Source organism: Crocuta crocuta, unplaced genomic scaffold, assembly GCF_008692635.1.
Source record: "Crocuta crocuta isolate KB4526 unplaced genomic scaffold, BGI_CrCroc_1.0 scaffold546, whole genome shotgun sequence".
Classification (NCBI taxonomy): domain Eukaryota; kingdom Metazoa; phylum Chordata; class Mammalia; order Carnivora; family Hyaenidae; genus Crocuta; species Crocuta crocuta.
The window spans coordinates 301,753-319,691 of NW_027527441.1; the positions used below are offsets into that span (position 1 = coordinate 301,753).

A 17,939-nucleotide genomic window follows, 5' to 3' on the forward strand; every position below is an offset into this window, starting at 1 on the left:
CCATTTCCTAAAAAGGTGTTTGAGATGATGGGGGAGCCATCTAATGCTTTGCTAAGGCTCAGTATGAAACTGTCTTAGAATTATGCATCTTAAAGTAAGTTTAAAGAGGCGATCAATAGAGTACTGCCTTTTATCAAGAAAACTGCAGGAAAAAGAAATGGATAAACTTAGGACCTTATAGTTTGTTGTATGGCTGGTATTTGATCCTATATTTGCAAACGGAAGCTAAAAAAGATGACAGTTAAAAGGCAACATAACCATAGTCATGTTAGTGTCAGATCGGAAAAGACTCAGTAGCCTAACCAGGAAAATCCTCTAACCCAAGCCCAGGAAGGCATATCACACTGCGTTTGCAATGTCCTCTCTCTCCAGTTGCTTCCTACGAAGTCACTTTGGCCTACGTGTCACTTTGGCCAACAGAGGGGAGTCCTAAGAGAGTAGAGCTCTTTAACATAGGTTCATTTCATACAAAGAAATGAAATAGGGGCACAGTAAGATCACAAAATAAAATCTAAGGGCAGCCTCCTATTCTTTGAATAATGCAATTCTCACTTTCCCACCCTTCATTAGAGCTAATATAATTGTACAGAAAGCTTTCAGGTCGCTGATGGTAATTTATATCCAGAGACAGCCATCTTTCCTTCTGTGTGCCTGTCAGCCGCTATAGAATCAAGCAATGCAAGACTCATTGCAAAACAAGTTATTTGTGATGCACATTTATGAGCATTACTCAGTAACATGCTAGTTACCAGAATCTTTCGCCAGCACTAAGAATGAGGCACATTTAAATCTTGCTTACGGGTTTTCAGCAAAAGTATTCATTTATATGCTGGGCTTTAATGCCTATGGAACTGTAATTGTCATATTTAGGGGCCTCTGATCAGGCTCCTCCTTTTATTTCCCATCCTTTTTTAAAATGCAGGTGCTAAGTAAAGTGGGCTCCGATATATCCTGCTCTTCTGCTGAGCAGAAGTTGTAATAACACAGGATATTCAGTGTGTATGGATGTCCATCTGAATATACACCCTGGACATTCTGTACTCTCTCTCCATCTGACACAGTGCATTTTCTCTGGTGCCTCTCTTTTTGATCATCTACGCCCTATTGACAACAGAGATATTCAGTCCTTATTCTTTAGATACAGAGGCAAGGGTGGGTATCATCAAGCAATAATGCCATCTTAGGTAGTTAACCCAAAAGATTATTGTGCTCTCAGTTTTCTTGTCCTGTTTTTTACTTTATTACTTTTAAATTTTGTTTTATGTTTATTTCTGAGAGAGAGAGGGAGACACATAATCTGAAGCAGGCTCTGAGCTGTCAGCACAGAGCCTAATATGGGGCCCAAATCCATAAACCGTGAGATCATGACCTGAGCTGAAGCTAGATGCTTAACCAACTGAGCCACCCAGGCGCCCCTGTTTTTTACTTCATTAAGGCACAATTCACATCCAATAATTGTACCCATTTTAAGAATATAAATTGATGAGTTTCTGACATGTATACTGTCATGTAATCACCACCATAATCAAGATATAGAACATTGCCATCTCTCCAGAATTGCCTCATGCCCTCTATATCAATTCTTTGATTGCCAACCCAAATAATAATTTTGTATTTTCTGACATGTTGATGAATTTGCCTTCTCCAAACTTTCAAATAAATCCTATAGTGTGTTTAAAGTAAAAAGGCAATGATGGCTTATGACTATGACATCAGTAACATGTTGCACGCTGCCTGGCACACAGTAGGCGTTCAAAAAACAAATCCTGAATTTGAATGAAGGATTAGGATCCAACTTTTTTTTTTTCCTTAAAGACAGGAGGCACTTGGGAGGCTCAGTCGGTTGGGCATCCAATTCTTGATATCAGCTCAGGTCATTCTTTGTGAGATTGACCCCTATATGGGGCTCTTTGCTGATGACATGGAGCCTGCTTCGGATTCTCTAACCTCTTTCTGTGCTGCTTCCCTGCTCATGCTCTTTCCCGATAGATAGATAGATAGATAGATAACTTTTTAAGCCAGATTCTGAGACATAGTCTTTTCTTGAGATCATCAGTGCCTGACGGTCAACTCCCAGATCAAATCAGAATAAATACATGTGTGGACTTTTGAGAAAGGGTAGAACAGATCATATCTCATTCCTATCAAGTGTTCAGATTGAAACATTATTCATAATACTCTTAAATACGACCTGAGTCTACAGGGTCATTAGCACTTTAAACTATTTCATCTATCCTTCAATCAGAAATTGTATGATTATCTTTCAAACATACTTCTCCTACTTAAACTGTAAATGGAGATGGAAGAGTCATACATAGAGGCAGGGCTGTGGTGTGTGGATATCTTATGAAGATGGAAAGGCATGATGGGGAATCTTTATGCCTGTGGTCCCCTAAAGAAAGGTCCATTTTCTTTTTGAGGGAGAGAGAGAAAATCAGCAGGCTCTGTTCTCTCACTGCAGAGCCCAAGGAGGGTCTTGAGCTCACAACTGTGAGATTACGATGTGAGCTAAGGTCAAGAGTTAGATGCCTAACTGACTGAGCCACCCCAAGGAGTGTCCATTTTCAATGTCACTCACCAGTTATCTCCAATTAAAGAAATATACTCTCCCCCAAACTCCACCTGCTACTCTGACAGCATTTCACTTGATAAAAGAAAGGAACCACCTGTCTGAGTTTCTCATCATCTGCATAATAGATGATTTCTATAGCGAGGGAGCCATCCCAACCTTTCTGAAAAATCATTGTCAGACACCATACAATAATTCGGCATGGATGGCAGTAGGACAATTTAATTGCTGTGGCTTGCTTCTTTACACTTTAGTCCCCTAGGGCATATTTTGCATTTATGTTCTGCAAATAACAGAGCATATGTTTCAATTCCCCGCACTTATTTTTCCTCAAGCTCATTCCCAGCGAGCAGCTTCAATCTTATCTAGGGCTTCCTGTTAAAGCCTCTTCACAGAGGAAATGTTTGGGAATCAGACACAGCCATTAGAACTCTTACTTTTTAGCATAGTTTAACTCAACACAGCACAGACAACACCAGAATGTGCCACACATGTAGTATGTAGTAACTACTTTGGCTGTCTTATGTAGTGAAACTTTGGTTTTATTTGGGTTTTAGAGAAATAATGGGGACTTGTAATAAGAACTAGTTTGGAGTAAAATATACTTTTAAAAGAAACCATAATGTCATTGATATAATTTTATCTCCCCGCAACAGTTAAAAAGAAGAGAATCTAAAGCCAAGTAGGGGCTGCTTTGTTTACAGTGATTAAAAGATATTGAAAGATATTTAAGAGACCTGATGTTCCTAGTGATGTGACATTTCAGAAGTAATCCAGTCTATTTATCAAAACTGGAGATTTTACTTATGAATAAGAACTTTTACAGAAAATTTCCTTAAGGTGTAAATTTGAGACACATTTTTAACCACTTGAAAACTATTATGTAAATCTAATAAAGATGACTTAAATAAAAGCTTAAAAAAATAACTCTTACTTTTTGGGGTACCTGGGAGGATCAATCAATTAGGCATTGGACTCTTGGTTTTGGTTCAGGTCATGATCTTCCAGTTCATGGGTTTGAGCCCCACATCGAGCTCTGTGCTGACAGTGTGGAGCCTAATTGGGATTCTCTCTCACCCTCTCTCTCTGCCCCTTCTCTGCTCTCGCTCCCAAAATAAAGAACTTTCAGTTTTCAACACAAGTGCTTCTCAAGTCAAAAGGGAAGAAGAAAAATCTGTTTCGTGATTTTATCTCACTTTCTTTGATGAACATTAAAAAAATAGACCCAATGAATGGGTTGATCTTGACATGTCCTCCACGTGTGTGTAGAGAAAGACAAAGACAGGAAGAGAGAGGAGGTGTGTGGACCAACTTATTCAACCAATAACTACCTGGAGCCTCACAAGTGCCACCTACTGGATTAGGAAGTGAAGATGAGATAAAATGCAACTGTCTATGATCGTGATGACTATTTCTTATTCTTAGGGAGAGGTTTGCATCATTTTCTTCCTCCAGAACCCACCTACAAGAAGGGTACTCAGTAAGTATCGCTGACTGACTCATTCCGCAGTGAGTGAGTCTCCTGACTGCCAATTATGACCGGGGAGGATTAGGTCACATGATGACATAATCATTCTCCATATTTAAATGGAGATTCTTACCACATCTTAAAACATTGACCAAAGAAGATTTCAAGAACTGAAAGTTTAGAAAACAGAATCATGAGTAGGGTGCAGTTGAGGGCTATTTTTAAGGAAGCCACTGATCTAGGTGACCAAGACAGTGACTGTTGGGTCAGTTAGCAGGAATGGTAGCTTCAGACTAGTCCTCCTACAGATTTCATTTTCTAGGACTAAATGATTGATTTGGAGAGGGTGGTCAGCTGGACATCAGGGAGAAGTCTGTCGAGGCCCCGATGGTCCTGATTCAGTGCTGTCTGGTGGTTCTGTGACACTTAAGGATGTAGAGTCCTCTTTCCTCTCAATGGCCAACAGCGATGATTCACAGCATTACCTAATTCTTGTTGCTTAGGAATCAGGGGAGATACTGCCCTCTTCTGCCAGCCAGGAAGGTCTTAGATGGCCAGTCTGAAGACTCCTTCATAGATTGGATGTCATTTTAAAGTGCGCCTGGGTGGCTCAGTCGGTTAAGTGTCTGACTTCGGCTCAGATCATGATCTCCTGGTTCGTGGGTTTGAGCCCCGCATCGAGCTCTGTGCTGACAGCTCAGAGCCTGGAGCCTGTTTCAGATTCTGTGTCTCCCTCTCTCTGACCCTACCCTGCTCACGCTCTCTGTCTCTCTCAGAAATAAATAAAACATTAAAAAAAATTTTAAAGTGAACTGGTCTGTATACCTTTAGTAGCCTTGTCAAAACATTAGGAAAATCTCCCTTCTGACCAAAAGGAGGAAAAACAAATTCTTGGGACCAAATTGTACGCATGATACAGCCCTGGAACTAAAGTTTGCATTCAGAAGAGCAACTCCATAATGAACCTTTATCATTGCTTGGCATAAAGTAACATCACAGCAAGGTCTATGGACACTGATAGTGTTTGTTGGGTCAGTTACTGAGAAAGTTTGACTCAGAGTGTCCTTTCACTAAATTATCTACTAACATATAAACCCTGTTTGGCTATAAAACATGCTATTTCTCAGTCCTGTCAAGGAATGTTTTCAGTGCTTCCTGATCATATTCTAAGATACATATTTCAAAGGGTCTTAAACTCTGGGGACCACCCAAACCTTCTGAGCAAATATGGCTGTCAAATCTAACAGGGCATCAAATAAGAGTGTTCGATCCATGCTGAGGTGAAGATTGCAAAATCTAATCTCAGCACTGGTTCCAGTTTTCTGTGTAAATCAAGTAGACCTCTGGAATCACAGTGTTTGTAGCTGTGACACAAGTATGGTAAACATTTTAAAAATGAAACTTACGGGACATAATTGTGTAAATACAAAATGTTTAAACAAGTGCTTGGAAAGACACAAACGCACACTTACCACCCACCTGTATTTGGCATTACTAAACGTCCTCCTAAGTGGCCAAAGACACCGGTGGTCCTCAGTTCTGTCCTTGTGGGAAGTGATGATAGATTTTGGATGTAGGGCGTTTTATTCCTGGGATGCATTGTACTAAAGCTGCGGTTGTTTCCATGGGGGAATGTCCCGGAATGATTCTTGCCATGGTACTCGGCTCTCTCAGACACTCCCAGGGAAACCATGAATGAGCTCTGAACTTTGACTTTGATGTCAGACAAAGGATTAAAGAGTGAGGACTCTGTCATGAGTTCCTTGTCCAGAGGGTCCTGTAGGCAGATGGGCCCGCTGTATGTTCGGCTGACCGTGAGGTCTGGTTGCATGGAAGAATTCAGGAGCAGGGGGTTACCTGGTGAAAGAAAATTGATCTGTCACTTAGAAATGCAAAGGTATCACAGTCACCCCCTCGCCTCTGCCTCTACTAACTTCACAACCACCTGTGAGCTTGCCAATTGCCCTTCAGGCCCATGCTGAGTGTCTACAGCAGCTCTCATGGGCCTGCCAGGGGTGACCAGAGCCTTGGAATGGGGAGCTCTTGCTCTCACAGTGGGTTCTCTGAATGCCGCTGACCACAATCAGTCATTCTCCAGAGTTCCTTGTATGCCATCTTTTCAAAACAAGTATCTCTGGCACTCTGTCAGGCAACTGACTCAAGTCTTATTGTTTATGTGATGATTTTAACCAGCAGAGAGAAGCTTCAAGAAAAAAAAAAAAGACGTTTTGCAATCCAGTTTGGAGCAAAAATAACATCTGTTCATTTGAAATGGTAAGAGATGACACAACACGGTGACTAGGTAGTGCTGTTTATAACCAGAGTGGCGTTGGGGACAGCACATATCATCTGGAATTCTGGACAGTTTGGGGGGGTCCAAGAGAGGAAATGATGTGTCCTCAGAGCAAAAGGGTCAGGAGACCACGATCACTCCATGTCTGAGTATATGTCCCTCTGAGAGGGAAAGGAGGCACCACACGGGGGACAGTGAGGCTCCGATTCTACGTGGGAAATGGCTAAGAAGGGCTTCCTTTCTGTCTCAAAACAAATAAAAAAAAAATCTTCCCCAAAACATGAGAAATTAGACTTTCATCTGCTGGGGCTCACCGATTTTTTCTTGGCCAAATATTAAAAAGAAATGCTGTGGTATTTTCTTGTGATGAATTAATCTCATTTATTAGTGAATAACAAAATAACTCCCAGTCCCAAACCTCCCACCCATATCAGTCCGTCAATGTGACTTCTCAAATTGAAACTCAAACCATATTAAACAATTTTCCTTTGGGGGCCTGACAGAATGTTTAAAGAATGATATTTTTGAAAATGTTGCAATTCCAGGCCATATTGTATTAGCCTCTATTGTTTTTCCATCTTCATAATTTGTAGCAATGCCAGTAGGAAATCTATAACCCTGACTTTCCCAGCCTCTTGTTCTGATGCTTGAGGAATCCAAAATCATAGAGGAGGAGGTTCAAAATGAGATGAAATGACTTTGTAGATCTAAAGGCTCCTTGATGATGCATTTTTTTTCCCTCCCATGCTTGAGGCTCTGGTGCCAAGACACAGGCTCAATCAAGGAACTGTGCTTTTTAATGGAACTGCACTGAATTTTACAGGTAGCAGCCTTATTCTCCCTTTTGGTCTTCTCGGGCAAGGCATGGGACTTAAGAACCATGTCACAACCGAAAAGAATCCAGGTCTCAGGCCCTTCCACTGAGACCTGAAAAAACTGTATCCCTCAGTCTCATGGCTATTTTATCTCAAGCCTTCACCTTCTGAAGTTTAATTTTTGGCCACTTCTTAAAAGACCCTCCCAGCTTATGGGAAGCCAGGCAGCAAAAATATTTCCTAGATTTACACTGAAGTGTAACTTAAGGAGAAAATGCCTGATTATAAAAGTATGTACATATGATAGAGGCCATGGTTGAAGAAAGTTGGCTGATCAGGGACAATGATCACCCCACAGTTCACTTTGGAAAGTCATTTTAAAACTTCCTGGTCAACTCCATGGGCTTCTGTTAAAAAGTCTGTTCACCATCTTGGGGTTTCAGCTCTATTTGCCCAAAAAGGGATATCTCTACAACAAGGGTGGGTACAAAACATCAGAGCCTCAATGGGAGGTGTATCATCACAATGAATGTAGGATAGAGTAGAATTTGAATAAAGGATTTTTGCTTTTATCACTAGCGTTGGGATATTCTTAGTTAAAAATAAAAACAATGGTAAAGAAAGTTTGGGAAGGCTACGTATTCTTTACGAGAGTCCCAATACATGTACGCTAAAGGAGACCCACACTATGGAGATGTATTTAAGCTTATGCAAGTCAGCATTCTCCAAATGCTTAGGCGAGGGAACCACCCCCTCACCTGCTGCTCCATGGAACACTCTGGGATCCTGTGCCAAAGCAAGAGGAAACCACTAGCTTCCAGACTGATACTCGTTACGTTTATCGAGCATCTTCCATAATCCAAAGGCTTATAATCTTTCTTATTGCAGGTAATTTAATTCCTACAAGAACTATTGAGGTAACAGTAGTATCCCTGTTTTATAGCTAGAAAAATTGAGACAGAATAATCAATTAACTAGGTCATTTTGTAATTAACTTAGTTAATTGCTTAACTAGCAATTTTGGATTCAATCTATCTGACTTCAAAGCCTCTCTTTCTCATACTACTGTAGCTCTTCTGTTTTAAAATGTTACTAAGACACTGCTATCTTCTTATGTGATGGAAAGATTTCTAGTTTCTTGTATAAAAATCAGTTCTTGGGGTGCCTGTGTGACTCAGTGGGTTAATCATCTGACTTTGGTTTAGGTTATGACCTCGCAGTTCATGAGTTCGAGCCCCACAGCTCAGAGTCTGGAGCCTGCTTTGGATTCTGTGTCTCCCTCTCTCTCTGCCCCTCCCCCACTCACGCTCTGTCTCTCAAAAAATAAACATTAAAAGGAAAATTAAAAACATCAGTTCTTCATTAGATTTATTTCTAATGAGATCATATATACTAAGCTATACACTCAAGTCAAGGAAATGGGTCCCTTTCTGAGGCCATGCAGACTCAGCCCTGAAACCTGAGTGCCCAGAAGTGAGCGGCAAGCAGAAAGCATTTTGTCTCTGCCAGCCATCTCCCAGTTTCTCCCATGCTCGTGTTCCACTTCAGAACCCAATCACTACTCAATCACAGCCAAGCAGTAAGACTTCTTGTCCAGGGCCACTGGCGCTATTTATGCACAATAAATAGAAATAAAGGTGACAACATTGACAGGAAAGGTCAAGGTGGAACACTTCACCATTTCTTCAGAGAGATAGTTTCATTTTTTTCTAAGCCCGAAACATGCATGGCTCACCTACATCTTGCAATCAGAAACAGATTTGGTTCATATAAGAGAATTAAATGGCTCTGTTTGGAAAATGAGTACTGCCCCAGTTTGACATGATAGATTTCCTTCTCCCTCCAACAAAAGATTGTCTCGACTGGGCAGCAGGTGAGAGTCATTAAGGCTGGGACCTTCATCCTTCCCCTCCCCTATTGGCTAAGTGACCTATCATATTATCTAAAGTCCTTTAAACTTATATAAAATAGAAGTAACCCAAATAACTCTACCTAGTAAATAGTATAACACACATGCATGGAAGGTTATGGTAAAGTAGTTGGTTTTCAGGCTTGAATAATCAGTATTTTAGTTAACTAAATATCCTCAGAGCAGGCTTATTAAAATAGAAAGTTGGATAATTTGAGATAATAACTTGCTAAATTTACATATCAGAGATGGAAGTGCTTCATTAAAAATGTTGTTAATGGTAAACTGAGATCCATTCATCCTCATAGTAACCGAGGAGTTGGTCAGACTACCCCACTGAGCCTGGCTTCCTAATGTCTGAAGAGAGCTAGGTTAGCGGCTCCCAGTGCCAAGAGCTACCTTCACACAGGGCCAGAGAACACTGGGGGTCCTGGTGAGTGTAGTCTCTATGGTCCTGAGGACGAGTTGTTAGGGGGCCCTACGCCGCTGACCTTGACGGACTGTTTTGAAGTTGAAGGTCTGGAAGCCACCTGTCAATGCAGAAGAGTCAATGACGTCCACGCCATAGTCGCTCTGGCTCCGTCTATAAAGGGTGACACCAATGACCAGGACTGCAACGGCCACCACGGCAGCTCCCAAGCCTGAGTACAAAGCAATGTCGCTGGCATTCTCAATGCCTGAAAGACACAAGAGAGATCCTAAATGGCCAGCATGGGCACAGAGCCAAAGAACCACCCTGGGATACAAAATGAAATGCTATTGGATTTTTGGAGCTACTGTTCAGAGAAAATGACATATGCAGCTAGTCATAAGTTATATCTCTTTCACACATAATCATGTTTCTAAAATACCCTGTATAAATCAGAGGGACACTAGTCAAATATCTTGACTGTGTTAAGGCAGCTTACCACATAATAAAATCTTAGAATCAATTTTGCAAAGGATGTAATGTTTTTCAAGTAAAAACAGACAACCCCTTAATTTACTTGGTTTAGGAAGTCATATTTACCTTCAAAGTATTTTTTTTTTTTTTGCATCTTATTTTTGTTTGAGGGAGGACATGAGATCCACATACAATGACAAAATATGGGTGAACTGCTCTGCTTATATATGACGTGGGGCACATGCATTCACAGAGAGTGGGCTAGGGTGAGAAGGTCAGACACAGTCTAGGAGTCAAGAGAGAGAAGACCAGAGCTCACAAATAGGCATTTTTAGCTTTGGCACAAATCATTCAGTTTAAGAGAACATCGACAACATTAGGTTAGGGTATTTACAATCATCATGAGAGAATCTCTGTTGTGAGATATGGAGGTTTTGGTCCTAGGTTCTCTGATGTCCATGGTCAATGTTTTCTAGCACCATTAAGTGCTAGACTTAACACATTTTTGCAAAAGAGGACTGGTCTCTAATAAGGGCACATGCTGTTTCTCCCATACCTCTCCTACTCCATCCTATTGAATGCATAGGCAAAGCAAAAATAAAAGCGTTAGTTTGAATTGAGAATGTGGGTGTCTCCCCAACCCCCAAGATAGGTTGTAGCTGTTTCGCAACTCATTTGCTAGTTGTTCTTTGGGTGTGGTTCGTTCCTGAAGACATTCCTCATGGCTACTGCAGTTCAGTATGAGATTTATCCAAGACCACGCAACCCTAAAAGAGGCATAATCTTGGAAAGTATGCGGAAAGAGAAGGTGGCAGTGCTAACTATGTAATTCATCTCCTTACAGATTATGGGGTGAGTACACATAATAGGTCCAGAAGTAATTGCTCTGTCACCCTGTATCCGGTTTAGAGGCTAAAATAGAGCTATCATATATTCACCTGGTAATTGCATGGCGCTTAACAATGCATTCACCACAGCCTAATATGGTACTTATGTTATCAAATGAGTACTACTAACCACACAAGTAAAATGAATTTATTTTCAACAAAGTTAGTGGACTATAAAATAAGGCATCACCAAATTAAAGAGTGAACAAGGAAATCAAGCAGAACAAGTTCAGCCATAGAGCAGTAAACACATACAAATAATTCGCAAGAGAGTGAAACCATCCAAAAGAACCATATCTGAAAGGTTAGAGGATTGTAAAGCATTTTCAAGAACCACAGCAGCCGAGGAGGTGTTGAGAAACAGGGTGTGACTTAGGTTTTAGTTCCAATGTCCTGATGGTCCCTGTGGGAGAGGGAAAGGGATGGAGGCATGTGTGGGGTCTGCTCTGGCCACCCAGAACCATGCTCATGGTGACTAGCAGCGGCCCCAAAGTTCCAGTGTCTGCCTGTGTCACATGGGGAAGGGCAGCTAGGTTCTCACTAATGTTCCCACCCTCCCTCTACCCAGTTAAGTTCCTTGGAGGGAGTCGGTGCACTCAGAGCAGAGAGAAGACACAACACCATAGAGGCAGCAAACCAGGGTCCCGGGAGTAGGGAGAGAACTTTGGATTGAAACCAGTTAGGCCTTCTGCTTGCTTCCCACCAGTTCCTCGGGCACCACTGACAGATGATACTATCATTTTAAAAGGTGCATCTGGGGAGAACACACCTGCTCAGCAACTGACTACATACAGAGGAACAGCCTGGCTGGGTACTGAGTACAGCTGCTGAGTTGGCATAGTAGAGCCAATGATGCCTTTAGCTTCACAGGTACTAAAAATAGGCAGGAGCAGAGGCCAGGAGGATGACCAAAGCAAAATATTTCTGCTAGAAATGGACATCACCAGGCATGAACATCCTGAGCTGAAAAAGAGTAGCAGGAGCCAGTTGTGTGAGTTCCTCTGTATTTCTATCTTGTTCTTTACGTTTCCACCCTCCTGCTACCCACACACCCAGAATCTCTCTTCTCTCAGATACAAACCTTTCTTTCTTTCTTTTTACTTTAAGGAAAGGACCCTACATATGCTTTCATATTTGAGATTTAAACATTTGATATGGTTCAATGCATTTCCTAGGAATATTTTCAGAGTCTAGTTGACTTAAGAGAATGAAATACTGAATTACAGAATTCTAAAAAATGCGTATGGAGACTTTGGGGCTAGGGGGGAGGCTTGTATGGAGAGCACAGTGTCCTTATAAAGCTCACCCTGGCACTTGGTGGGACAATCTAATCTAAAAGCCAGAAATCAATCGACTTCTACAGGAAGATAAGCAAAGTGGTATTTACTTTACAAGAACAATCTGTCTTGGGAATTAAAACCTTAAGAATCTAATAATTTCATTTATTCCACAAACATTTGTTGAGGGCCAACCACGCAATGGAAATGAGGGTGCATAGAGGAATTAACATATTCTTAGTTGTTTCTTGTCTAGCGGTGGTAAAAGACAAGACAGCAGTGAGATCCTGACAGGGAGACACAAATACTCGAAGCCACGTGTGTGTATCTCAAGAGATTTAATCAGACATCCTTACCAACAGCTCAAGTCCTTTCAAAGTTGGGCTACAGTGCTTCTTTCTTCTTTCTCTTTTTCTTACTCTTTTTTAAAAAATTTTTTTTATATTTGTTTATTTTTGAGAGAGAGAGAGCGAGCGAGCAAGTGGGAGAGGGGCAGAGAGAGAGGGAGACACAGAATCTGAAGTATGCTCCACGCTCTGAGCTGTCATCAAAGAGCCGATAGGGCTCAAACTCACAGATCGCGAGATCATGACCTGAGCCAAAGTTGGGCGCTTAACCAACTGAGCTACTCAGGCAACCCTTTGCTCTTCTTGTCTATCTACCTGTTTTTACTTCACCTCCTTCCTTTCTTGTTCTCCTCTGCCTACTCTTTTCTAATCCATCCTCCAGGAAACAAGAGTGGTTTTCCCTGTAAGGATTTCATTCTTTTTTTTTTTTTTTAAATATTTTTATTTATTTCTAGGAGAGAGAGAGAGAGACACAGCGTGAGCAGGGGAGGGTCAGAGAGAGAGGGAGACACAGACTCTGAAACAGGCTCCAGGCTCTGAGCTGGCAGCCAGCACAGAGCCCGACGCGGGGCTTGAACCCACGAACTGAGAGATCACCGCCTAAGCGAAAGTCGGACGCTTAACCGACTAAGCCACTCAGGCACCCCATCTCTGTAAGGATTTCTGAGTGCTTAGAAACATAGTCAATTCACTTTTCTTGTGTGTTCAGGACTGGCTCCAGAAGAATCTAGATTTCATTCCATATTTTCCACTACGATTTCTTGGGAGAAGGGAGGAAGCCAGGTGTGAGCATGTCTGTGAGCATGCAGGCACATGGGGGTGTCATTGCATAATAACTGCATACATGTGGGCACACAGCCATTGCTTGTCCAGACATTAGAAGCCACCACTGGTCTTTCCCAAAGGAGTCGTTCCCAGGACATGACCATGTGGTGCAGGCAGTACCCAGGCCCTGATGGCTTTCTCCGTGTCCATTCCATTGCTCATGCTCCCCTTTATAGCACTGCCTCATACCCCAAATTCAACTGTAATTTACCTGCAGGTGGATGCTTGCTAGTGAGTAGCGCTGTATGACAGGTCATTGTAAAAGAACCCTGTCTCATGCCAGTTCAATGTCCCCCACCTTCAAGAAAGTAACCCTGTCCAGGGGTGCCCAGGTGACTTTGTTGGTTAAGTGTCCAAGTGCCCAACTCGTGATTTCAGCTCAGACCATGATCTCATTGTTTGTGAGTTTGAAACCCGCATCTGGCTCTGGGCTGCCAGTGCAGAGCCTGCTTGGGATTCTCTCTCTCTCTCTCTCTCTCTCTCTCTTTCTCTCTCTCTCCCTCTTTCTCTGTTCCTCCTCCACTTGTGCTCTCTCTCTCTCAAAATAAATAAGCTTGGAAAAAAAAAAAAGAAAAAGAAAAGTAACCCTGTCCTGGCCAATCCAGCCAACCCTTCCCAACCATGATCTTCTAAACTCCCAGATCACTTAGTGTTCCTAGAACTCATTTTGGATCATACTTTTTATTGTTTAATTATCTGAGTGCCAATGCATTCTTCCTAACTGCTTTAAACACCTCAAAAGCAGTAATAGCTCTATAATTTCCCACAGAAATCCACACATCGTTGCAACTATTTGTGACTGCTCACCTGGTCTCCAACTGTGGGAAGACAAGTATTAAAGAAATTATAGTCTGAGGCTGATTACAGAGCTCTTGACACAAGGACTCTCTTTATGCTAACACACATATATGTTTCTATCTGTCTGTTTGCTCCCATATACACGTGTTGCTGGTCTGTTTGCTCAAAGTGATTTTGAACAAAAGCACAGATACCTCGTGACTGATAATGGTATTCTGCCTCCTGTGGGCACAGGACACTTTTCTCTTTGTTTCAGAGACAAAGCTTTACAGATCAATGTGTTATTGATGTCTTTTCTGTGTTTACACGCCCATTTTCCTTGAACCAAGAGTCACAACAGCTCTAGGCAAAGCATGGAAGAACCCAACATGTGGTACAAACAAACAAAACAATGTTGCATAAAATCTCCAGCTTAGGGAAAACAAAACAAAACAGAGAACTGACTGTGAAATTTCTTGTATTCCAAATTACTTGGGAGCTACTGAGGAATACGTTCAGTGGAAGGAGTGTAGGTATCTGTGGAGGAAGGCTGCAAAGATTAATAGAGCTCTGGAAATAAGGACCGTGGAGAGGAAATGTTTATGGGTTCACTTGGCCTGGAGAAGGGAGAGCTTTAAAGTGACTGGTGGNAAAGCAGGTCTACAGTAGGAACTCAATGACCCTTCCTTTATGATGACACTAGCAACCAACTCTTTGCCATCTCTAACAAGGACTGAAAAGAGGATGTGGCCTTTTATTATAGCAACTGGGACTCTGGTTAGATATTAAAATGACCTTTTCTACAATGAGGGTTGTTAAAAAAAACAGTGTGCTGTAGTTCTGAGGGAGACTGAAACTTTCATTCAGAAAGTCTCTCTTAAAAAAAAAATATGACTTTACCATAGTCTGCAGTCATTTTCTTTATTTTTGGTCAAAGCTGGTGAAATGGACTAAACAGCCTTTCAAAACCCCTCTGAACTTCATAGTGCAAGGGACAAGGATCACAAGCTCAATGTCTTTATAAATTGTCATCACACTGAGTTGTTGAGAGGAAACAATGTCCCCAAAGGACTAAATACAAGGGCTGTTTGCTTGGTTTGTCTTTCTCTCTTCATACAATTCCCATCAGAAAGACCAACTCTGGCCACTAATTAATGGGAGTATAACTCAAGTCTCATGTTACGAGGCTAACTATATATCAGATTGAAATCTATTTTATAGGATTAGCTAGCTACAGAAAATTAACAAAGGAGCACAGCAAATGCCTTTCTAACACAGAATATTCTATCTCCTATTACATACCGCAGAATGGCCACTGCTACCACTTCAGGAGAAAAACCAATAACTTGAATGGACATGTACTAGAGACAGTGAATTACTAAGGAATCCACACAATCAAAATTCACAGAGAGGCCTGAGAGAGGCAAAACAAATGGAAGACTAAAGAAGCTGTTGCTGTGCTAAACTCCCATAGAAGGCCAGCACCTGGCCATCTCAGGACCTGCGCCTGGCCCCTTGCACGGGTGGTGCTGTGGATACAGAGTCACGTGCCACCATATTTAATTAGATGCTGAAATATGGTATAACAGAAGATACTGTTTATACTTGCTGTCATTGAGAAACAACTTTTTTTTAAAAACACATCCAAAAATAGCTTTTGGATGGTCAGCTGTGGCCAACCATGGTGAATACTCCCAATTACATTTGCATTGCTTGGCGTCTTACACTCTTTGGGGTCTTACAACCCCTTCACCAACCAACACCTCAGGTTTTCTAATCTCCTGTCAAAAACCTAATTATTGTTATTTGGGTGATTGTTGATTTACTGTTGTAATGAAGGACACAAGTAGCAAATTCTTAAATAGTGCTTACAACGTGCCAGGCGCTATTCTAGTTCGGTGGCAGCCCTCCTTCTCACTCACCCTTCTTTCTAGCTGAATGGAGGCTGTCCTATGTGAGCTCACTTCCCTATTACTCAAAATTTCTCTGCTCACTTCCCTACAAGTCAAAATTTCTCTGCTCCTTCACAAGTGTTTCCTTCCTTTTTCTCTGTTCCCTGAAGAGTTTCTCCTCTTCTGTGTCAAGCCAGCTCTGATCCCGCCCTTTCCTGCCTCCACAGGGACCTGGCCTCATTCATTATTGCCTTTTGGCCTTACATCTTCAAACTATTCCTCTGCACCTGAGCCTTGCCCTCCACCTCCAAACACTGTCTGGTCTTCTTAGTCACATCTCCCCAAATCTTTCCCCCATCTTGCTCTCAGATAAACTTCTCAAAGATGCGGTATATTTCCTACACCCATGTTCTTAGCACTTTGTTTAAAAGAACTCAAAGCAGGGGTGCCTGGGTGGCTCAGTCAGTTAAGCCTCTGACTTCGGCTCAGGTCATGATCTCAGGGTTTGTGGGTTCAAGCCCCGCATCGGGCTCTGTGCTGACAGCTCAGAGCCTAGAGCCTGTTTCAGATTCTGTGTCTCCCTCTCTCTCTGACCTTCCCCTGTTCACGCTGTCTCTCTCTCTCTCTCTCTCCCTCCCTCTCTCTCCCTCTCTCTCTCTCTCTCTCAGGAATAAATAATTACATTTAAAAAAATAAAAGAACTCAAAGCATTGGTTTTTAACATTCAACATTTCTTAATATGTGTTTTTTTAATACATAATTGCCCTAACCAGTTAACTGCTGTCCCTGTTAAAAGAATAAATGAGGGGTGCCCAGATGGCTCAGTCAGTTAGGCGTCTGACTTCAGTTCAGGTCACAATCTTGCAGTTAATGAGTTTGAGCCCCATATCGGGCTCTGTGCTGACAGCTCTGAGCCTGGAGCCTGTTTGGGATTCTGTGCCTCTCTCTCTCTCTCTCTCTCTCTCTCTCTCTGTCAAAAATAAACATTTAGAAAAAAAGAATAAATGAAATACATGTATAAGATGAGGAAATGTTTAGTAAGTATAGAGAGGGACAGTATTCAAGAAGAAAATACATCCTCCAACTACCTTTCCTTCAGAAGTAATCACTCTTGACAGTATCTTTCAGACCTTTTGGGCAAAAAAAGTAAATATCCTTCATTTACCTTTTTTATCTTTTTTTACCCTAAAAACTCCGTACTATATTTCTTTTACTGTATTTTTTTTTTTTTTTTACCATACAATATCTTGTAGGTCTTTCCTATCAGAACCTATAGACTGACTTCATTTCTTTTTATATTTGCCTGGCCTGTTGCCAGGCTATATGATAACTTAATTAGTCCAGTATTTCTGTCCTTTGATTTGTTCTCTTACTCTTTAATGTCTGCCTTTCTCCCAAATCACTGTTCCTTCTTGACGGTTGTTTATAACTACTGCATCAACAGTAATGTTCTTTGTCTTATTCTTTTCCACTACTCTGTAGCAGCAGATAGGTCAAGCCAACCCTCCTTTTAGAGAGGAAACAAAAGTCCCTTAAACTAGATTTGCTTCCCTTCTTTTTGTTTAGTAACTACCCTTCATTCTTAAAGTTCTATTAACAGAACTCAAAGCTCAGTTCTTGGCCCTTTTCCTGTCTCCTTGCCAAAATGATTGGATAATTGCTCACAGACAAACAGTGCTATTTACTTAATGCCTAACACTTTCCGTTGGGGATGTCTTGCCTCCTCTCCTGCGTGCAGACCTAATCCCGTATCTCCTTCCCGCTCAGTGGACAAAACCACCTATATGTCATGCTAATGTCTCAAATTGGTCATCTGACTTGTGGATTTGTCATTCTTATCTCTTCAAATATTTTCTTCTCTTAAATTTCCTTTTTCAGGTAAGGGAATTTACCTGAAAATTTACTCACACCATGAGTGAGACTGGACAGTCATCTTTCATTTTGTCTCCACTATTTCTTCCCCAAACCACTCCCATGCCTTATTCATGACATTTCTA

General features: G+C 41.6%; 1 protein-coding gene across 1 annotated transcript in view; it reads right to left on the bottom strand.

The window, feature by feature from the left end:
- UNC5D (unc-5 netrin receptor D) overlaps window positions 1–17,939 on the bottom strand; it is a 236,217-nt gene that overhangs the window by 60,387 nt on the left and 157,891 nt on the right. Inside the window, exons 9-10 of the mRNA XM_077760653.1 lie at window positions 9,546–9,731; window positions 5,517–5,894 (exon numbers count right to left, since the gene is read on the bottom strand). Coding sequence (XP_077616779.1) covers window positions 5,517–5,894; window positions 9,546–9,731 — 564 coding nt within the window. The remainder of the gene's footprint in view (window positions 1–5,516; window positions 5,895–9,545; window positions 9,732–17,939) is intronic.